At 44.5% G+C, this 24,089-nt stretch overlaps 1 protein-coding gene across 4 annotated transcripts in view; it reads right to left on the reverse strand.

Annotated features, from left to right (window-relative positions):
• LOC311148882 (leucine-rich repeat-containing protein 7-like) overlaps positions 1 to 24,089 on the reverse strand; it is a gene marked incomplete at its 3' end in the record, with an annotated part of 87,683 nt that overhangs the window by 59,125 nt on the left and 4,469 nt on the right. For all 4 annotated transcript variants that reach the window (XM_084185891.1, XM_084185893.1, XM_084185890.1 and 1 more), the window contains exons 4-5: positions 13,790 to 13,879; positions 3,009 to 3,065 (exon numbers count right to left, since the gene is read on the reverse strand). In XM_084185891.1, coding sequence (XP_084042017.1) covers positions 3,009 to 3,065; positions 13,790 to 13,879 — 147 coding nt within the window. The remainder of the gene's footprint in view (positions 1 to 3,008; positions 3,066 to 13,789; positions 13,880 to 24,089) is intronic.

Genomic DNA, 24,089 nt, shown 5'->3' on the forward strand with positions numbered 1-24,089 from the left:
GTATGGAGTAGTATCTTGGGCAGGGTTGGATGTTTCATAGGGGCTGTATGGGCATGTTGGCTGCTAAAGCTGTCAGGGCTTTCATTAACAGACACTTTTCATGGTTACATCAGTGGCTTCTCCATTGGAGAGAGGGGACAGATCTGAGGTGGGTAGGCTGGGTAGAGTGCGATGGGACGAGGGATATCATTTATTTTAGGCGCTTGGGAAAAACACAGACATTGCAATAAAGGACTCTCTACTAACATGTGGATAGATAACACTCAAAGAAAGTCAAAAATGTCTGGGCATTCTACAGCTGCACCATCGAGAGCATCCTGACTGGTTGCATCACCGCCTGGTATGGCAACTGCTTGGCCTCTGACCGCAAGGCACTACAGAGGGTAGTGCGTACGGCCCAGTACATCACTGGGGCAAAGCTCCCTGCCATCCAGGACCTCTATACCAGGCGGTGTCAGAGGAAGGCCCTCAAAATTGTCAAAGACTCCAGTCACCCTAGTCATAGACTGTTCTCTCTGCTACCGCACGGCAAGCGGTACCGGAGTGCCAAGTCTAGGTCCAAAAGACTTCTCAACAGCTTCTACCCCCAAGCCATAAGACTCCTGAACAGCTAATCATGGCTACCCGGACTATTTGCACTGCCCCCCCACCCCATCCTTTTTACGCTGCTGCTACTCTGTTAAGTATTTATGCATAGTCACTTTAACTCTACCCACATGTACATATTACCTCAACTAGCCGGTGCCCCCGCACATTGACTATGCAACGGTACCCCCCTGTATATATAGCCTCCCTACTGTCACTTTATTCTATTGTATATATAGCCTCCCTACTGTCACTTTATTTTTTACTTCTGCTCTTTTTTTTCTCAACACTTTTTTGTTGTTGTTTTATTCTTACTTTTTTGTTTAAAATAAATGCACTGTTGGTTAAGGGCTGTAAGTAAGCATTTCACTGTAATGTCTGCACCTGTTGTATTCGGCGCATGTGACCAATAAAATTTGATTTGATTTGATTTGAAAAATGATAGTTCTCTCTATTTGTAGGAATCAGTGATATTGGCTGCAAGTTACCCATGAAGTTCAGTGAAAAGTATGTTGACAAAGATGTTGGCAAAGAGCTAAGTTCAGTTTGCGCTTGGGATGTATTTTATTGTGACCTTTCCTTTCAATCCCATTATCAAACACGTCTCTGTAGCTAACTCTAGCTGCCCTGGTGAGGTGAGGTGAGGTAAGGAGAGGTCTCTGTGTGCTGAGTCACTCACTTTGGCATCGTTTTCAGGTGGTTCCACTCCAATTTGCATACCAATTTGCATACCGCCCCAACAGATCCACAGATGATGCAATCTCTATCGCACTCCACACTGCCCTTTCCCACCTGGACAAGAGGAACACCTACGTGAGAATGCTATTCATTGACTACAGCTCAGCATTCAACACCATAGTGCCCTCAAAGCTCATCACTAAGCTAAGGATCCTGGGACTAAACACCTCCCTCTGCAACTGGATCCTGGACTTCCTGACGGGCCGCCCCCAGGTGGTAAGGGTAGGTAACAACACATCTGCCACACTGATCCTCAACACGGGGGCCCCTCAGGGGTGCGTGCTCAGTCCCCTCCTGTACTCTCTGTTCACCCATGACTGCATGGCCAGGCACGACTCCAACACCATCATTAAGTTTGCCGACGACACAACAGTGGTAGGCCTGATCACCGACAACGATGAGACAGCCTATAGGGAGGAGGTCAGAGATCTGGCCGTGTGGTGCCAGGACAACAACCTCTCCCTCAACGTGACCAAGACAAAGGAGATGATTGTGGACTACAGGAAAAAAAAGAGGACTGAGCACGCCCCCATTCTCATCGACGGGGCTGTAGTGGAACAGGTTGAGAGCTTCAAGTTCCTTGGTGTCCACATCACCAACGAACTATCATGGTCCAAACACACCAAGACAGTCGTGAAGAGGGCACGACAAAGCCTATTCCCTCTCAGGAGACTAAAAAGATTTGGCATGGGTCCTCAGATCCTCAAAAAATTCTACAGCTGCACCATCGAGAGCATCCTGACTGGTTGCATCACCGCCTGGTATGGCAACTGCTTGGCCTCTGACCGCAAGGCACTACAGAGGGTAGTGCGTACGGCCCAGTACATCACTGGGGCAAAGCTCCCTGCCATCCAGGACCTCTATACCAGGCGGTGTCAGAGGAAGGCCCTCAAAATTGTCAAAGACTCCAGTCACCCTAGTCATAGACTGTTCTCTCTGCTACCGCACGGCAAGCGGTACCGGAGTGCCAAGTCTAGGTCCAAAAGACTTCTCAACAGCTTCTACCCCCAAGCCATAAGACTCCTGAACAGCTAATCATGGCTACCCGGACTATTTGCACTGCCCCCCCACCCCATCCTTTTTACGCTGCTGCTACTCTGTTAAGTATTTATGCATAGTCACTTTAACTCTACCCACATGTACATATTACCTCAACTAGCCGGTGCCCCCGCACATTGACTATGCAACGGTACCCCCCTGTATATATAGCCTCCCTACTGTCACTTTATTCTATTGTATATATAGCCTCCCTACTGTCACTTTATTTTTTACTTCTGCTCTTTTTTTTCTCAACACTTTTTTGTTGTTGTTTTATTCTTACTTTTTTGTTTAAAATAAATGCACTGTTGGTTAAGGGCTGTAAGTAAGCATTTCACTGTAATGTCTGCACCTGTTGTATTCGGCGCATGTGACCAATAAAATTTGATTTGATTTGATTTGAAAAATGATAGTTCTCTCTATTTGTAGGAATCAGTGATATTGGCTGCAAGTTACCCATGAAGTTCAGTGAAAAGTATGTTGACAAAGATGTTGGCAAAGAGCTAAGTTCAGTTTGCGCTTGGGATGTATTTTATTGTGACCTTTCCTTTCAATCCCATTATCAAACACGTCTCTGTAGCTAACTCTAGCTGCCCTGGTGAGGTGAGGTGAGGTAAGGAGAGGTCTCTGTGTGCTGAGTCACTCACTTTGGCATCGTTTTCAGGTGGTTCTCTCGCAGTTCCAGGATCCGTAACTTGGAAAGTCTGAAAGGTAGAGGATGTCAAAAACACACGCAACCATAACAAGACAGAAAACAGATTTTTCCATCTCAGTATTAATAGATGTTAGTATTGGAGAAAAAAACATGACACCCCAACCATAAATTCCATTACACTGAGCCCAAGAGTAATACCACTGCTGTTTTGATAAATCATGCCCTTTTCTCCATTCATCACCAAACCAGATAGGAGATGTTGCTAAGACAGATGTACTCGGGGGGCGGGATGGTCCAAAATAGGGGAGGGTTGTAAAACTATTTTCTTTGCTTTGGGGAGGGTTGTGTGTCTTTTGGAGGGGCACAGGGGAGGGTAGTATGTTTTTTCCCTGGTTTACATTAGCTCTTCTGCTCGTATTTTCCCTATAAACAATGGCTTGACTTACTTTTGATATTACCATAATAAAGTTTAGAAATGTTTGTTATGGTTTGGTATGGTGTAGCTTTTATTAAGCTTTAGCTACTGCAGGCCTATGATATGAAGGCAGTTCGCCCCGGCGCTCCAACTGACTCCGACAGTTGAACTTGAGGTGAGGAAGACTGTTTCAGACCTACCAGAGTTACTCCTATAATCTAACAATATAATGCTTGTCTTTATTACCCTCCTTCTGTACGTCTATATCTGTATAGCAGACGCATTAGCCATCTGACATAAAGAAATGCATGTCTGATGCAAGCAGTAAAATTAGATTTCAAAAACAGATACAAATACACTTTTTGGAACAGCGGGGACTGTGAAACAACACAAACATAGGCACAGACACATGCATACACACACACGATAACATACGCACTATACACACACGTACACATGCATTTTGTATTGTAGATATGTGGTAGTGGTGGAGAAGGGGCCTGAGGGCACACAGTGTGTTGTGAAATCTGTGAATGTATTGTAATGTTTTTAAAATTGTATAAATGCCTTAATTTTGCTGGACCCCAGGAAGAGTAGTTGATGCCTTGGAAGCAGCTAATGGGGATCCATAATAAATACAAATACAAGTACAAATGTCGGTGTCGTAGCATGCCACCGGCATATCTATCTCTCTGTGGTTAGGCCTAAGCTTCTCTTCCTTAATATATATATATATATATACACACACTCAGCAAAAAAAGAAAAATATTTTTTTCAGGACCCTGTCTTTCAAAGATAATTCGTAAAAATCCAAATAACTTCACAGATCTTCATTGTAAAGGGTTTAAACACTGTTTCCCATGCTTGTTCAATGAACCATAAACAATTAATGAACATGCACCTGTGGAACGGTCGTTAAGACACTAACAACTTACAGACGGTAGGCAATTAAGGTCACAGTTATGAAAACTTAGGACACTAAAGAGGCCTTTCTACTGACTCTGAAAAACACCAAAAGAAAGATGCCCAGGGTCCCTGCTCATCTATGTGAACGTGCCTTAGGCATGCTGCAAGAAGGCATGAGGACTGCAGATGTGGCCAGGGCAATAAATTGCAATGTCCGTACTGTGAGACGCCTAAGACAGCGCTACAGGGAGACAGAACGGACAGCTGATCGTCCTCGCAGTGGCAGACCACATGTAACAACACCTGCACAGGATTGGTACATCTGAACATCACACCTGCGGGACAGGTACAGGATGGCAACAACAACTGCCCGAGTTACACCAGTAACGCACAATCCCTCCATCAGTGCTCAGACTGTCCACAATAGGCTGATAGAGGCTAGACTGAGGGCTTGTAGGCCTGTAGTAAGGCAGGTCCTCACCAGACATCACCAGCAACAACGTTGCCTATGGGCACAAACCCACCATCGCTGGACGAGACAGGACTGGCAAAAAGTGCTCTTCACTGACGAGTGGCGGTTTTGTCTCACCAGGGGTGATGGTCGGATTCGCGTTTATCGTTGAAGGAATGAGCGTTACACCGAGGCCTGTACTCTGGAGCGGGATCGATTTGGATGTGGATGGTCCGTCATGGTCTGGGGCGGTGTGTCACAGCATCATCGGACTGAGCTTGTTGTCATTGCAGGCAATCTCAAAGCTGTGCGTTACAGGGAAGACAGTCTCCTCCCTCATGTGGTACCCTTCCTACAGGCTCATCCTGACATGACCCTCCAGCATGACAATGCCACCAGCCATACTGCTCGTTCTGTGCGTGATTTCCTGCAAGACAGGAATGTCAGTGTTCTGCCATGGCCAGCGAAGAGCCTGGATCTCAATCCCACTGAGCACGTCTGGGACCTGATGGATCGGAGGGTGAGGGCTAGGGCCATTCCCACCAGAAATGTCAGGGAACTTGCAGGTGCCTTAGTGGAAGAGTGGGGTAACATCTCACAGCAAGAACTGGCAAATCTGGTGCAGTCCATGAGTAGGAGATGCACTGCAGTACTTAATGCAGCTGGTGGCCACACCAGAAACTGACTGTTACTTTTGATTTTGACTCCCACTTTGTTCAGGGACACATTATTCAATTTCTGTTAGTTACATGTTTTGTCACGTCTCCTCCCGTTGCTCCCCTCCGGCGCTCTGATTCGCCGCCCTACTGAGCCACCACCTCGGCAACACCGGAATGGAAACCCAACACACCCTAATCACCTCCAGTGCACCTGCACCTCATCATCTCATCACCACTCCTATTTAGCCCTGGACTGTTCTGTATGATGTTGTGTGTGATTGTTTAGCTTCGTGTCATTTACTCTGTTTGTTGTTATTTCTCTTTGTCATTGTTTAATAAACCTTGATCTTGTTAATTCCTGCGTCTGCGTCCTGCCTCTTCACATACTCAGTACTCGTCACAGAATCACACACCAAACGATAATGGATGCAGCAGTAGTTTCCCAGTGCCTCGACCAGCACCAGCAGCAGATTGTCCAGTTGAACGCCACCATGCAGGAAGTGCTCCAAACTCTGCATAATCTGCCCAGCGCTCCGGTTCCACCTCAGGGAGCGGCGAGTGCCCCCAATCCACCTGTTCCCGTGCTATCACCCACTTCTGCGGGAACCCTCGCCCTACCGGAGCGCTATGACGGTAAAACTACTAAATGTAGTGGCTTCCTGCTACAGGTTTCACTTTATCTGGCGCGTCAGCCTGGGATATATCCATCGGACAAAGCCAGGATAGCGCTGGTGATTTCGCTACTTAAAGGAAAGGCGCTGGATTGGGCCACGGCAGTCTGGGAAGGAGAGGAGGCAGTGGCGCTTCCCTACCCCACCTTCCTCGCTCGGTTCAGGGTGGTGTTTGATCATCCCACGGAGGGAAAGGACGGGGGTGAGCGTCTCCTCCATCTACAACAGCGAGAGGGGCCCGTGTCCGAGTATGCTCTCAGATTTCGCATGGTGGCGGCGTCTTCCGGCTGGAATGAGCGTGCTCTGCGCACAGTCTTCAGGAGAGGCTTACAGGAGGACTTCAAGACGGAACTCGCATGTCGGAATGACGAGATGGAACTTGATACCCTCATCACCACGTCCATCCGTCTTGACGACTCTCCAGGATGCACCATACCGGAGAAAGGAAGGATCTGGGGGGGTCCTATCCTGCCTTCGTCTCTCATCGTTGCACATGTCGTTTGGGATGTGGACGAAGACATCCGCCTGGCGGCTCTGGAGGACCCAGCGCCTGCCAACGCCCCACCGGGGCGCGTGTATGTACCCACCAGTGTCCGTGACCGCCTGCTGATCTGGGCGCACACTACCCTTACGGCAGGGCACTCTGGTATTATGCGCACCCTGCATTCTCTAGCCCCAAAATACTGGTGGCCCACCTTGGCTTCTGATGTCTCCAGCTATGTCAACTCCTGTTCCGTATGTACCCAAACGAAGACACCTCGGAACGCCCCGGCAGGCAAACTAGTTCCTCTCCCAGTGCCTCAGCAACCTTGGTCACACCTGTCCATAGACTTTGTCACCGACCTTCCACGTTCTTACGGCTTCACCACAGTCATGGTGGTCGTAGATCAGTTCTCCAAATCATGCAGTTTTTTGCGACTAACTGGTCTTCCTTCTGCTCATCAGGTCGCTGAGGTCCTGTTCCAACAGGTCTTCCAGCATTATGGACTTCCGGAGGACATCGTCTCGGACCGTGGCCCCCAATTCACCTCCCGAATGTGGAAGGCTTTACTGGAGAAGATCGGGGCCACGGCCAGCCTCACTTCCGGGTATAGGCCTCAGTCTAATGGGCAGGTGGAGCGCATGAACCAGGAGCTACGGAGTTTCTTCGTTGCCACTGTCAGGACCGGCAGGGTGAGTGGGCAGGGTTTCTTCCCTGGGCAGAATATGCCCAGAACTCCCTCGTTCACTCCTCCACGGGGCTCACTCCCTTCTAGTGCGTCCTAGGGTACCAGCCGGCCCTGGCCCCTTGGACACCCAGCCAGACCGATGCGCCTGCTGTCGACGAGTGCTTCCACAGGGCCTTCATTGGCAGAAGGACCAAGCCGACCGCCACCGCAGTGAGGCCCCTGTATTCCAGCCTTGGGATCGTGTCTGGCTGTCCACAAAAAACCTCCCTCTCCGCCTGCCCTGCAAGAAACTGAGCCACCGGTTTGTGGGGCCATTTAAGGTCCTCCGGCAGATAAATGAGGTATCATACCGGCTGCTCCTTCCCCCTCACTACCGTGTCTCACCCACTTTTCATGTGTCGCTCCTCAGGCCGGTGGTTCCTGGTCCTCTGGCGGATGCCGTCCCCCGGGGTACGCCTCCTCCGCCCCTGGACATTGACGGTAGTCCGGCGAATGCGGTGAGGGACCTGCTGGACTCCAGGTTCCATGGGGGACAGCTCCATTACCTGGTGGACTGGGAGGGGTATGGTCCTGAGGAGAGGAGCTGGGTTCCGGCTGGGGACGTTCTGGACCCCAACCTAATTTGGGACTTCCACCGTCACCACCGCCTTGACCGGCCTGCTCCTCGGGGTCATCCTCCTGGCCGGCGACGTCCAGTGGCTGGAGTCGCACGTCCGGGGGGGGGGGGGGGGTTGGGTACTGTCACGTCTCCTCCCGTTGCTCCCCTCCGGCGCTCTGATTCGCCGGTCTACTGAGCCACCGGTCTGAGCGCACCACCTCGGCAACACCGGAATGGAAACCCAACGCACCCTAATCACCTCCAGCACACCTGCACCTCATCATCTCATCACCACCCCTATTTAGCCCTGGACTGTTCTGGATGATGTTGTGTGTGATCGTTTAGCTTCGTGTCGTTTACTCTATGTTTGTTATTTCTCTTTCTCATCGTTTAGTAAACCTTGACCTTGTTAATTCCTGCATCTGCGTCCTGCCTCTTCGTATACTCAGTACTCGACACAATGTCTGTGGAACTTGTTCAGTTTATGTCTCAGTTGTTGAATCTTGTTATGTTCATATAAATACTTACACATGTTAAGTTTGCTGAAAATAAACTCAGTTGACAGTGAGTATATACAGTTGAAGTAGGAAGTTTACATACACTTATGTTGGAGTCATTAGAACTCGTTTTTCAAGGCCTACCTTCAAACTCAGTGCCTCTTTGCTTGACATCATGGGAAAATCAAAAGAAATCAGCCAAGACCTCAGAAAAGAATGTGTAGACCTCCACAAGTCTGGTTCATCCTTGGGAGCAATTTCCAAACGCCTGAAGGTACCACGTTCATCTGTACAAACAATAGCATGCAAGTATATACACCATGGGACCACGCAGTCATCAAACCGCTCAGGAAGGAGACGCGTTCTGTCTCCTAGAGATTAACGTACTTTGGTGAGGAAAGTGCAAATCAATCCCAGAACAACAGCAAAGGACCTTGTGAAGCTGCTGGAGGAAACAGGTACAAAAGTATCTCTATCCACAGTAAAACGAGTCCTATATCGAAAAAACCTGAAAGACCGCTCAGCAAGGAAGAAGCCACTGCTCCAAAACCGCCATAAAAAAGCCAGACTACGGTTTGCAACTGCACATGGGGACAAAGATTGTACTTTCTGGAGAAATGTCCGCTGGTCTGATGAAACAAAAATAGAACTGTTGGGCCATAATGACCATCGTTATGTTTGGAGGAAAAAGGGGCAGACTTGCAAGCTGAAGAACACCATCCCAATCGTGAAGCACGGGGGTGGCAGCATCATGCTGTGCGGGTGATTTGCTGCAGGAGGGACTGGTGCACTTCAGAAAATAGATGGCATCATGAGGAAGGAAAATTATGTGGGTATATTGAAGCAACATCTATAGTTAGGAAGTTAAAGCTTGGTCGCAAATGGGTCTTCCAAATGGACAATGACCCCAAGCATACTTCCAAAGTTGTGGCAAAATGGCTTAAGGACCACAAAGTCATGGTATTGGAGTGGCCATCACAAAGCTCTGACCTCAATCCTATAGAACATTTGTGGGCAGAACTGAAAAAGCGTGTGCGAGCAAGGAGGCCTACAAACCTGACTCAGTTACACCAGCTCTGTCAGGAGGAATGGGCCAAAATTCACCCAACTTATTGTGGGAAGCTTGTGGAAGGCTACCCGAAACGCTTGACCCAAGTTAAACAATTGAATAGCAATACCAAATACTAATTGAGTGTATGTAAACTTCTGACCCACTGGGAATGTGATGAAAGAAATAAAAGCTAAAATAAATCATTCTCTCTACTATTATTCTGAAATTTCACATTCTTAAAATAAAGTGGTGATCCTAACTGACCTAAGACAGGGAATTTTTACTAGGATTAAATGTCAGGAATTGTGAAAAACTGAGTTTAAATGTATTTGGCTAAGGTGTATGTAAACTTCCGACTTCAACTGTATATATATATATATATATATATATATATATATATATATATATATATATATACGTATATACTACCAGTCAAAAGTTTGGACACACCTGCTCATTCAAGGGTTTTTCAATTTTTTTACATTGTAGAATAATAGTGAAGAGATCAAAACTATGAAATAACATATATAGAATCATGTAGTAACCAAAAAAGTGGTTAAGTGTTAAGTGTTAAGCAAATATATTTTATATTTGAGATTATTCAAAGTGGCCACCCTTTGCCTTGATGACAGCTTTACACACTTTTGGCATTCTCTCAACCAGCTTCATGAGGAAGTCACCTGGAATGCATTTTAATTAACAGGTGTGCTTTGTTAAAAGTTAATTTGTGGAATTTATTTCCTTCTTAATGCATTTGAGCCAATCAGTTGTCTTGTGGTAGGGGGGTATACAGAAGATAGCCCTATTTGGTAAAAGACCAAGTCCATATTATGGCAAGAACAGCTCAAACAAGCAAAGAGAAATGACAGTCAATCATTACTTTAAGACATGAAGGTCAGTCAATCCGGAAAATGTCAAGAACTTTGAAAATGTCTTCAAGTGCAGTCGCAAAAACCATCAAACGCTATGATGAAACTGGCTCTCATGAGGACCGCCACAGGAAAGGAAGACCCAGCGTTACCTCTGCTGCAGAGGATAAGTTCATTAGAGTTAACAGCCTCAGAAATCAGCAATTAACTGCACCTCAGATTGCACCTCACAGAGTTCAAGTAACAGACACATCTCAACATCAACTGTTCAGAGGAGACTGCGTGAATCCGGCCTTCAAGGTCGAATTGCTGCAAAGAAACCAATACTAAAGGACACCAATAAGAAGAAGATACTTTCTGGGGGCAAGAAACATGAGCAATGGACATTAGAGGGTGGAAATTTGTCCTTCGGTCTGATGAGTCCAAATTTGAGATTTTTGGTTCCAACCACCGTGTCTTTGTGAGAAGCAGAGTAGGTGAATGGATGATCTCTGCATGTGTGGTTCCCACCGTGAAGCATGGAAGAGGAGGTGTTATGGTGTGGGGGTGCTTTGCTTATTTACAATTCAAGGCACACATAACCAGCATAGCTACCACAGCATTCTGCAGCGACACGCCATCCCATCTGGTTTGCGCTTATTGGGACTATCATTTGTTTTTCAACAGGACAATGACCCAAAACACACCTCCAGGCTGTGTAAGGGCTATTTGACCAAGAAGGAGAGTGGTGGAGTGCTGCATCAGATGACCTCTGTAGCTCAATTGGTAGAGCACAGCGCTTGTAACGCCAGGGTAGTGGGTTCGATCCCCGGGACCACCCATACGTAAAAATGTATGCACACGTGACTGTAAGTCGCTTTGGATAAAAGCGTCTGCTAAATGGCATATTATTATTATTATTACCTGGCCTCCACAATCACCCCACCTCATCCCAATTGAGATGGTTTGGGATGAGTTGGACCGCAGAGTGAAGGAAAAGCAGCGAACAACTGCTCAGCATATGTGGGAACACCTTCAAGACTGTTGGAAAAGCATTCCAGGTCCACCTCATGAAGCTGGTTGAGAGAACGCAAAGCTGTCATCAAGGCAAAGGGTGGCTACTTCGAAGAATCTAAAATCTAAAATATATTTTGATTTTTTTAACACTTTTTTGGTTACTACATGATTCCATGTGTTATTTCATAGTTTTGATGTCTTCACTATTATTCTACAATGTAGAAAATAGTAAAAATAAAGAAAAACCCTTGAATGAGTAGGTGTGTCCAAACTTTTGACTGGTAGTGTATATAGTGGTGTATAGTACTTAAGTAAAAATATTTTAAAGTACTAGTTAAGTAGTTTTTTGGGGTATCTGTACTTTACTATGTATATATTTTTTTAACTTTTACTTTTACTTCACTACATTCCTAAAGAAAATAGTGTACTTTTTACTCCATTAATTTTGCCTGACACCCAAAAGTACTTTGAATACTCAGCCAGACAGGAAAATTGTCAAATTCACGCACTTATCAAGAGATCATCCCTGGTCATCCCTACTGCTCTGATCTGGAGGACTCACTAAACACAAATGCTTCGTTTGTAAATCATGTCTGCGTGTTGTAGTGTGCCCCTGGCTATCCATAAACAAACATAAAATAGAAAATTGTGCCGTCTGGTTAGCTTAATATAAGGAATTTGAAATGATTTATGCTTTTACTTTTACTTTTGATACTTAAGTATAATTAAAAGCAAATACTTTTAGACTTTTACTCAAGTGGTATTTTACTTGGTGACTTTCACTTTTACATTTTTAAAGGTATCTTTACTTTTACTCAAGTATGACAATTGTGCCCTGTAGCTCAGTTGGTAGAGCATGGTGCTTGCAACGCCAGGGTTGTGGGTTCGTTTCCCACGGGGGGCCAGTATGAAAATGTATGCACTCACTAACTGTAAGTCGCTCTGGATAAGAGCTTCTGCTAAATTACGTAAATGTAAATGTGCACCTTTTCTACCTATAGGCCTTTGCGTGCAATGCCCTGACACATTTAGTGCTCATCTCTGACAGCTGAACCGTGAGGTGGACAATTATTGTTTTAGGAAAATAAATGTGACTCATTTGGCCAACGTCCCTCGTTTATTGATGGCGCTGGCTGCGCCAGGTTGTATCTGAATGCATATAGATGTCCATTACATTTCTTAAATGTCCGGTAAATTAAAATATTCCCTGTCATGTTGTCTGGCGCCAAATTTTCCTAAAGGAAACTCTGAAATGACATATTGTTTTTATGAAGATTTTAGAATATTCACATTAAAATCTGTCGCCAATTGGATGGAAACCTAGCTATAGACACCTTAAAGACCCTGGCAAGTGCGCTAGTTCAGTGTTACTTTGATTATGCCTGCACATCATTATTCACCAGCAGCCCCAAACATCTAAAGAATAAGCTACCAGCCAAACAAGCTTGTAAGAATTGTACTTAAACTCCCCCCTCATACTCATCTGGAGGTTGATCATTTTTTTTTATCTCTATCTCTGTAATGTGTCTGTATATATGTAATTGTATATGTATTAATGTAAAAAAAAATAGGGACCACAATGGAAATAAATCCCTGATCAATCAATCAATCAATCCAAACTGTGCAGCCGTGAATGGAAAGAGACATCTGATACAAAACACCAAAAAGTTTAATGACATTCAGAGATTGTCAAGCCAAGCCTTTGATACTGGGTAAGCCTATAAGGTAGGGAGGGAATTATTTTCTGTTTGTCGAAATTGACATAGTCTATTTATTGTGGTGTTGAAAACACAAACCATGATATTGAAGTGCCCGAAGTCAGTACGCTTTGTTTATTGGTTGTGTGGTGCATTGGCACAGAAACCTGTTGGTGGAAAATGTGTTGCATATATTTTATATAATTATAAATGTGGTATCAAACTGTTGAAAATCTAATTTCCCCCCAGCTGATCACTGTCTGCAGCCGGCTCTGATCGTAGTGTAATGAAACAGGCAGGGAGAGAGAGTCTGTGGTGGTCAGTGAACCCTCAACCTTCTGACCGTAGCCCTGCGTGGTATCGACTGTGCCACAAAAGCATGCTGAAGTGGCAAAGTTGATATCCACGTTGATAAACACATGGTCGCTAAAGTTATTGTTATTTGTGGTCGTAAATATTATTTTGAGTTAATTCTATGAAATTAATTTTTACAGTACAAGGGAAGGGTCATGTGAAAATATTTGTACCTTTAGGGAGGGGGGTGCATTTTTTAATGACACCTTGAGTTGGATCAGCCCCTCCCCCCCAGTACATATCAATCTGTCTCTAAACCCATTGCTTTATTAATGGAAGCCCCAGGCAAGTGACGTTTACCAGGCGTTGTGTGCAGGCATACTTGTAACTGAATAAAAGCTCCAAACCATATCCATACACAGAGGAGGGCCTCTCCTTCTGCAGCTGAGTGCCCTAGGCCCCACAGCCCCAGGACAAGGGAGTCCATTGGCTGAACTCACCTCCCAAAGTTGGCGGGGAGGTATTCCAGAAAGGCATCGTTTAAGAAGAGCTGTGTCAGGTTGAGGAGCTGGGTGAAGCCCTCTGGGAGCCTGCAGTGGAGAGATGGAAAGGGAGAGAGAGAAAGTATCCCTGTGCAGATGTCATCACAGTACAGTACCACTTGGATATTAAAAATAACACTGAACTGAATAAGTACAAAAAGAAGATGGACGGCTGTCAGAGAGCTGGCTGCACTCCGGACTGAGGTGAGATAACTTAAGGAGGAGAGAGAGGAACACATGGCACAGCTACATGCAGTGAAGGAGGAGGGAGAGAAACACATGGCACAGCTAAATGCAATGAAGGAGGAGGGAGAGGAACACATGGCACAGCTAAATGCAGTGAAGGAGGAGGGAGAGACACACGGCACAGCTAACAGCAGTGAAGGAGGAGGGAGAGGAACACATGGCACAGCTAACAGCAGTGAAGGAGGAGGAAGAGGAACACATGGCACAGCTAACAGCACTGAAGGAGGAGGTGAGAAAGCTGAGGTGTGACAGAGAGCAGGACACTCCCCCAGAGAAGCCAGCAGAACAGCCCACCTCAGACCCGGACCACAACCTCAACACCACAATGGGAGAGACAACACAGGACCCACCAACCCAACAGACCCCACCCCCCTCCCTGTCAGCTCCCTTGATAGCTCTCCTGACAACCCCCACACATCCACTAGGGACACACAAAAGCTAGAAATTGTGCTCCTCATTGACTCAAATAGCAAATACATTAGAGAATAAACGTTTTCCCAAACACAAAGTGGCTCAACTCTGGTGCCCAAACACTAGGCATGCCCTGGAGCTGTTATCAGAGGAAAGACTAGGGTCGCCCAGCCACATTATAATTCACACAGGCACAAACGACTTGAGGGCCCAGCAGGAAAGGGTGGCCACAGCACTCAAGGGAGTGATTGAAAAAGCTTCTTCCACTTTCCCCAACGCACAAGCGGTTATCTCCACACTGCTACCACGAAAAGACATTCACCTTGCCACCATACAGCGGGTGAACGCAAGCATTTCCCGGGACTATGCCTCAAAACCTAATGTCTACCTGGCCCACCACTCCACCCAGGACTTGAACAGCCTTTATGACCAGGTCCACCTCTACAAGGCAGCAATCCCAACCTTTGCCAGGACCCTGAAGGACGTCACCCTCAACCGCAGCCCCAGCACCTCACACAGGAGCAACAGTGCAACGGACACCCCGCCCAGACCAGCGAGACACCCTCCCAGACCTGCAAGACCCCCTCCCAAAGGACCTGCACCGAGAGAACCCACGCCAACAGGACTTACACCCAGACCACAGCTTCACCAGCCACAACCCAACCAGCTGAGACCACCCCAAACAAACCCTGGCCACACCCTATTTAGGCCTCCCCAGATCAGACCTATGCCCTCTAACACCTATCAGATCACAGCAAAATCACAGTCTACCTGAACAGGGCAATCAATACTCAATCATGAGGCATCAAAGCCAAAGGAACTGCACAATATTAAGAAATGCTATAGATGGAAGGAAAGTAGTGTAGAAACCTACCAAAAAACATAGGCAACAACAAATTCAATCCCTTTCAAGTAACTTCCTGGACAAAACATTTCACTGTAATAGTGAACTTGGCAGTAGAAAGCCTAAACAGTATATTTGACCTTTCATCTTCCCTATCAAATCAAAAAATGTCAAGCACACAACCTAAGAAAATGAACAACAATGACAAATGGTTTGATGAAGAATGCAAAAACCTAAGAAAGAAATTGAGAAACCTATCCAACCAAAAACATAGAGACCCAGAAAGTCTATGCCTTCACAGAAATACACTACGGAAAAAGAAGGAACAGCACGTCAGAAATCAGATCAATGTAATTGAAGAATCCATCGAATCTAACCACTTCTGGGAAAATTGGAACACACTAAACAAAAAACAACACGAAGAGTTATCTATTCAAAACGGAGATGTGTGGATAAATCATTTATCCAATCTTTTTTGCTCTCAAAGAAAAAACTGCAAAAATATATACATGATCAATTACAAATCTTAGAATCAGCTATTAAAGACTATCAGAACGCACTGGATTCTCCAATTACATTGAATAAACTACAGGACAAAATACAAACCCTTCAACCCAAAAAGGCCTGTGGTGTTGATGGTATCATCCTGTGTGCTACCTATATCTCCCCACTAAAATCCACATACTTTAATGAAGACAGCTTCTCCATCCTGGAGGGGGAAATCAATCATTTCCAGACCCAGGGACATGTACTAGTCAGTGGCGACCTAAATGCCAGAGCTGGACAAGAACCTGACACCCTCAGCACACAGGGGGACAAACACCTACCTGGAGGAGACAGCATTCCCTCCCCCATATGCCCCCCTAGGCACAATTACGACAACATAAATGTATGGGTAAACCACTTCTCCAATCTTTTTGGCCCTATAACAAAGAACAAACAGCAAAAAAATATACACGATAAAATGCTAATCTTAGAATCAACTATTAAAGACTACCAGAACCCACTTGATTCTCCAATTACATTGAATGAACTACAGGACAAAATACAAACCCTTCAACCCAAAAAGGCCTGTGGTGTTGATGGTATCCTACATGAAATGATAAAATATGCAGACCACAAATTCCAATTGGCTATACTTAAACTCTTTAACATCATCCTCAGCTCTGGCATCTTCCCCAATATTTAGAACCAAGGACTGATAACCCCAATCCACAAAAGTGGAGACAAATTTGACTCCAATAACTACCGTAGGATATGCGTCAACAGCTGTCACGACTTCCTCCAAAGCTGCCTCCTCAACTTGTTCGGGCAGGCTTCGGCGTTCGTCGTCACCAGCCTTCTAGCCACTGCCGCTCCTCATCTCATCATTCCATTTGTTTTGTCTTGTTTATTACACACACCTGGTTCATATCCCCTCATCAGTACCTGTATAAGTCTTCCCTCTGCCCCCTTGTCTTTGTGTGTGATTGTTTATTGTGGAGGTTAGTTTAGCTCGATGGAGCTCCTTGTATTTTGTTTCCCCGGGATATTTCACCCGTGTGCCTTGTTGTTTCCCAGTGCGCCTGTTTTACGCACTGGAGTGTTTGACGCATTGCTGCGTACTCTGTGTTTTCGGAATAAACACTTTTATTCTGTGATTTACCCTCCTGCGCCTGACTCCTTCAAAATCACTCACCACAACAGAAACCTTGGGAAAATACTCTGTATTATCATTAACAGCAGACTTGTAAATTTCCTAAGTGAAAACAATGTACTGAGCAAATGTCAAATTGGCTTTTTACCAAATTACCATTTGACACACCACGTATTCACCCTGCACACCCTAATTGACAAACAAACAAACAAAAACAAAGGCAAAGTCTTATCATGCTTTGTTGACTTCAAAAAAGCTTTTGACTCAATTTGGCATGAGGATCTGCTATACAAATTGATGGAAAGTGGGGTTGGGGGAAAAACATACGACATTATGAAATCCATGTACACAAACAACAAGTGTGCGGTTAAAATTGGTAAAAAAACACAAACATTTATTTCCACAGGGCCGTGGGGTGAGACAGGGATGCAGCTTAAGCCCCACCCTCTTCAACATACAGCACCAGTAAAAAGGTTGGACACACCTAGTCATTCAAGGGTTTTTCTTTATTTTCACTATTTTCTACCTAGTAGAATAATAGTGAAGACATAAAAATTATGAAATAACACATATGGAATCATGTAGTTACCAAAAAAGTGTTAAACAAATCAAAATATATTTTATATTTGAGATTCTTCAAATAGCCACCCTTTGCCTTGATGACAGCTTTGGACACACTTGGCATTCTCTAAACCAGCTTCATGAGGTAGTCACCTGGAATGCATTTCAATTAACAGGTGTGCCTTCTTAATGCATTTGGGCCAATCAGTTGTATTATGACAAGGTAGGGGGGGTATACAGAAGATAGCCCTATTTGGTAAAAGACCAAGTCCATATTATGGCAAGAACAGCTCAAATAAGCAAAGAGAAATGACAGTCCATCATTACTTTAAGACGTGAAGGTCAGTCAATAAGGAACATTTCAAGAACTTTGAAAGTTTCTTCAAGTGCAGTCGCAAAAACCATCAAGCGCTATGATGAAACTAGCTCTCATGAGGACCGCCACAGGAATGGAAGAGCCAGAGTTACCTCTGCTGCAGAGGATACGTTTATTAGAGTTACCAGCCTCAGAAATTGCAGCCCAAATAAATGCTTCACAGAGTTCAAGTCACAGACACATCTCAACATCAACTGATCGTGGGGGATTGTGTGAATCAGGCCTTCATGGTCGAATTGCTGCAAAGAAACCACTACTACAGGACACCAATTATAAGAAGAGACCTGATTGGGCCAAGAAACACGAGCAATGGACATTAGACCGATGGAAATTTGTCCAAATTTAAGATTTTTGGTTCCAACAACCGTGTCTTTGTGAGACGCGGTGTGGGTGAACGGATGATGTCCGCATGTGTAGTTCCCACCGTAAAGCATGGAGGAGGAGGTGTTATGGTGTGGGGGTGCTTTGCTGGTGACACTGTCTGTGATTTATTTAGAATTCAAGGCAACACTTAACCAGCATGGCTACCACAGCATTCTGCAGCGATACACCATCCCATCTGGTTTGGGCTTAGTGGGACTATCATTTGTTTTTCAACAGGACATTGACCCAACACACCTCCAGGCTGTGTAAGGGCTATTTGACCAAGAAGGAGAGTGACGGAGTGCTGCATTAGATGACCTGGCATCCACAATCCCCCGAACTCAACCCAGTTGAGATGGTTTGGGATGAGTCGGACGGCAGAGTGAAGGAAAAGCAGCCAACAGGTGCTCAGCATATGTGGGAACTCCTTCAAGACTGTTGGAAAAGCATTCCAGGTAAAGCTGGTTGAGAGAATGCCAAGCATATGCAAAGCTGTCATCAAGGAAAAGGGTGGCTATTTGAAATATAAAATATATTTTGATTTGTTTAACACTTCTTTGATTACTACATGATTCCATATGTGTTATTTCATAGTTTTGATGTCTTCACTATTATTCTACAATGTAGAAAATAGTAAAAATAAAGAAAAACCCTTGAATGAGTAGGTGTGTCCAAACTTTTGACTGGTACTGTATATATCAACGAATTGGCAAGGGCACTAGAACAGTCTGCAGCACCCAGCCTCACCCTACTAGAATCTGAAGTCAAATGTCTACTGTTTGCTGATTATCTGGTTCTTCTGTCCCCAACCTAGGAGGGCCTACAGCAGCACCTAGATCTTCTGCACAGATTCTGTCAGACCTGGGCCCTGACAGTAAATCTCAGTAATACAAAAAATTATGGTGTCCTAAAAAAAGTCCAGTTGCCAGGACCACAAATACAAATTCCATCTAGACACCGTTTCCCTAGAGCACACAAAAAACTATACATACCTCGGCCTAAACATCAACGCCACAGGTAACTTCCACAAAGCTGTGAACGATCTGAGAGACAAGGCAAGAAGGGCCTTCCATGCCATCAAAAGGAACACAAAATGTGACATACCATTTAGGATCTGGCTAAAAATACTTGAATCAGTTATAGAACCCATTGCCCTTTATGGTTGTGAGGTCTCGGGTCCACACATCAACCAAGAATTCACAAAATGGGACAAAAAAACTAATTGAGACTCTACATGCAGAATTCAGCGAAAATATTCTCAGCATACAACGTAAAACACAAAATAATGCATGCAGAGCAGAATTAGACCGATACCCGCTAATGATCAAAATCCAGAAAAGAGCCGTTAAATTCTACAACCCCCTAAAAGGAAGCGATTCACAAACCTTCCATAACAAAGCCATCAACTACAGAGAGATTAACCTGGAAAAGAGTCCCCTAAGCAAGCTGGTCCTGGGGCTCTGTTCACAAACACAAACAGACCCCACAGAGACCTAGGACAGCAACACAATTAGACCCAACCAAATCATGAGAAAACAGAGCAAACTACAATGCTATTTGGCCCTAAACAGAGAGTACACAGTGGCAGAATACCTGACCACTGTGACTGACCCAAAATGAAGGAGAGCTTCGACTACAGTACCAGTCAAAGGTTTGGACACACCTACTCATTCAAAGTTTTTTCTTAATTTTTACTATTTTCTAGATTGTATAATAATAGTGAAGACATCAGAACTATGAATTAACACTTATGGAATAATGTAGTAACAAAAAACGTGTTAAACAAATCAAAATATATTTTATTTGAGATTCTTCAAATAGCCACCCTTCGCCTTGATGACAGCTTTGCACACTCTTGGCACTCTCTCAACCAGCTTCATGAGGTAGTCACCTGGAATGCATTTCAATTAACAGGTCTGCCTTCTTAAAAGTTAATGCGTTTGAGCCAATCAGTTGTGTTGTGTCAAGGTAGGGGGGGTATACAGAAGATAGCCCTATTTGGTAAAAGACCAAGTCCATATTATGGCAAGAACAGCTCAAATAAGCAAAGAGAAACGACAGTCCATCATTACTTTAAGACATGAAGGTCGGTCAATACGGAACATTTCAAGAACTTTGAAAGTTTCTTCAAGTGCAGTCGCAAAAACCATCAAGCGCTATGAAGAAACTGGCTCTTAACACTTTCTTGGTTACTACATGATTCCATGTGTGTTATTTCATAGATTTGATGTCTTCACTATTATTCTACAACGTAACATTTTTTACAAATAAAGAAAAACCCTTAAATGAGTAGCTGTGTCCAAACTTTTGACTGGTAGTGTAGGTACAGACTCAGTGAGCATAGCCTTGCTACAGAGAAAGGTCGCCGTAGCCAGACCTGGCTCTCAAGAGAAGACAGGCAATGTGCACACTGCCCACAAAATGAGGTGGAAACTGAGCTGCACTTCCTAACCTTCTGCAAAATGTATGACCATATTAGAGACACATATTTCTCTCAGATTACACAGACCTACAAAACAATTCAAATTTTGATAAACTCATATCTATTGGGTGAAATACCACAGTGTGCAATCACAGCAGCAAGATTGGTGACCTGTTGCCACAAGAAAAGGGCAACCAGTGAAGAACAAACACCATTGTAAATACAACCCATATTTATGTTGATTTCTTTTCCCTTTTGTACTTTAACTATTTGCACATTGTTACAACATTGTATATAGACATAATATGATATTTGAATTGTCTTTATTATTTTGGAACTTGTGAGTGTAATATTTACTGTTATTGTTTATTTGACTTTTGTTTTTCCATTTCACTTACTTTGGCAATGTAAACATACAGTGGGGAGAACATGTATTTGATACACTGCGATTTTGCAGGTTTTCCTACTTACAAAGCATGTAGAGGTCTGTAATTTTTATCATAGGTACACTTCAACTGTGAGAGACGGAATCTAAAACAAAAATCCAGAAAATCACATTGTATGATTTTTAAGTAATTAATTTGCATTTTATTGCATGACATAAGTATTTGATACATCAGAAAAGCAGAACTTAATATTTGGTACAGAAACCTTTGTTTGCAATTACAGAGATCATACGTTTCCTGTAGGTCTTGACCAGGTTTGCACACACTGCAGCAGGGATTTTGGCCCACTCCTCCATACAGACCTTCTCCAGATCCTTCAGGTTTCGGGGCTGTCGCTGGGCAATACGGACTTTCAGCTCCCTCCAAAGATGTTCTATTGGGTTCAGGTCTGGAGACTGGCTAGGCCACTCCAGGACCTTGAGATGCTTCTTACGGAGCCACTCCTTAGTTGCCCTGGCTGTGTGTTTTGGGTCGTTGTCATGCTGGAAGACCCAGCCACGACCCATCTTCAATGCTCTTACTGAGGGAAGGAGGTTGTTGGCCAAGATCTCGCGATACATGGCCCCATCCATCCTCCCCTCAATACGGTGCAGTCGTCCTGTCCCCTTTGCAGAAAAGCATCCCCAAAGCATGATGTTTCCACCTCCATGCTTCACCGTTGGGATGGTGTTCTTGGGGTTTTACTCATCCTTCTTCTTCCTCCAAACACGGCGAGTGGAGTTTAGACCAAAAAGCTCTATTTTTGTCTCATCAGACCACATAACCTTCTCCCATTCCTCCTCTGGATCATCCAGATGGTCATTGGCAAACTTCAGACGGGCCTGGACATGCGCTGGCTTGAGCAGGGGGACCTTGCGTGCGCTGCATGATTTTAATCCATGACGGCGTAGTGTGTTACTAATGGTTTTCTTTGAGACTGTGGTCCCAGCTCTCTTCAGGTCATTGACCAGGTCCTGCCGTGTAGTTCTGGGCTGATCCCTCACCTTCCTCATGATCATTAATGCCCCACGAGGTGAGATCTTGCATGGAGCCCCAGACCGAGGGTGATTGACCGTCATCTTGAACTTCTTCCATTTTCTAATAATTGCGCCAACAGTTGTTGCCTTCTCACCAAGCTGCTTGCCTATTGTCCTGTAGCCCATCCCAGCCTTGTGCAGGTCTAAAATTGTATCCCTGATGTCCTTACACAGCTCTCTGGTCTTGGCCATTGTGGAGAGGTTGGAGTCTGTTTGATTGAGTGTGTGGACAGGTGTCTTTTATACAGGTAACGAGTTCAAACAGGTGCAGTTAATACAGGTAATGAGTGGAGAACAGGAGGGCTTCTTAAAGAAAAACTAACAGGTCTGTGAGAGCCGGAATTCTTACTGGTTGGTAGGTGATCAAATACTTATGTCATGCAATAAAATGCAAAATAATTACTTAAAAATCATACAATGTGAGTTTCTGGATTTTTGTTTTAGATTCCGTCTCTCACAGTTGAAGTGTACCTATGATAAAAATTACAGACCTCTACATGCTTTGTAAGTAGGAAAACCTGCAAAATCGGCAGTGTATCAAATACTTGTTCTCCCCACTGTATGTTTCCCATGCCAATAAAGCCCCATTGAATTGAATTGAATTGAAAGAGAGAGGCAGTTAGAAGTCTACGAGGACCCATTTATTTGTCAACCTATGATTTCCCAACAACAAATGCAAAATGTATGACGTATTGCTCAGGGGTAACTCCCTTCTGGTTGTCCAATGTATTTTATAGCATGAAGCACATTATGTCAAGAACTACCAGAGAGACCTGCATTACCCTCTGTAAGGACAGGAAACTACTCAATATTTAACAAATGGCATACAGTATTTACACAATGCAGGAAAGAAATGTCTTACGTAAACAGCGATGACATTGTTTCTATTCTTCTATGCTAAACATTTCAATTCAGACAAAAGCCTCAGATACACAAATACAACAGTCTCCCATGTAGTTATTTTCCTCATTCTTTTTTATCAGTTAATTTAAAAGTTCCCATGAGGTGACCATTTTTTTGTTTTTTTGTTTAGCCATTATTTCTACAGCCAATTTGACAGAAAGCATATTCATAGGAATATTCATGGTTGTTTTTTATTGAAGTAATCTGTGATTGTTGCTTGGCACATACAGTGAGGGAAAAAAGTATTTGATCCCCTGCTGATTTTGTACGTTTGCCCACTGACAAAGAAATGATCAGTCTATAATTTTAATGGTAGGTTTATTTGAACAGTGAGAGACAGAATAACAACAAAAAAATCCAGAAAAACGCATGTTATAAATTGATTTGCACTTTAATGAGGGAAATAAGTATTTGACCCCCTCTCAATCAGAAAGATTTCTGGCTCCCAGGTGTCTTTTATACAGGTAACGAGTTGAGATTAGGAGCACACTCTTAAAGGGAGTGCTACTAATCTCAGTTTGTTACCTTTATAAAAGACACCTGTCCACAGAAGCAATCAATCAATCAGATTCCAAACTCTCCACCATGGCCAAGACCAAAGAGCTCTCCAAGGATGTCAAGGACAAGATTGTAGACCTACACAAGGCTGGAATGGGCTACAAGACCATCGCCAAGCAGCTTGGTGAGAAGGTGACAACAGTTGGTGCGATTATTCGCAAATGGAAGAAACACAAAATAACTGTCAATCTCCCTCAGCCTGGGGCTCCATGCAAGATCTCACCTCGTGGAGTTGCAATGATCATGAGAACGGTGAGGAATCAGCCCAGAACTACACGGGAGGATCTTGTCAATGATCTCAAGGCAGCTGGGACCATAGTCACCAAGAAAACAATTGGTAACACACTACGCCGTAAAGGACTGAAATCCTGCAGCGCCCGCAAGGTCCCCCTGCTCAAGAAAGCACATATACAGGCCCGTCTGAAGTTTGCCAATGAACATCTGAATGATTCAGAGGAGAACTGGGTGAAAGTGTT

The sequence above is a fragment of the Coregonus lavaretus genome, assembly GCF_964263955.1.
Source record: "Coregonus lavaretus genome assembly, chromosome: 21".
Lineage (NCBI taxonomy): Eukaryota > Metazoa > Chordata > Actinopteri > Salmoniformes > Salmonidae > Coregonus > Coregonus lavaretus.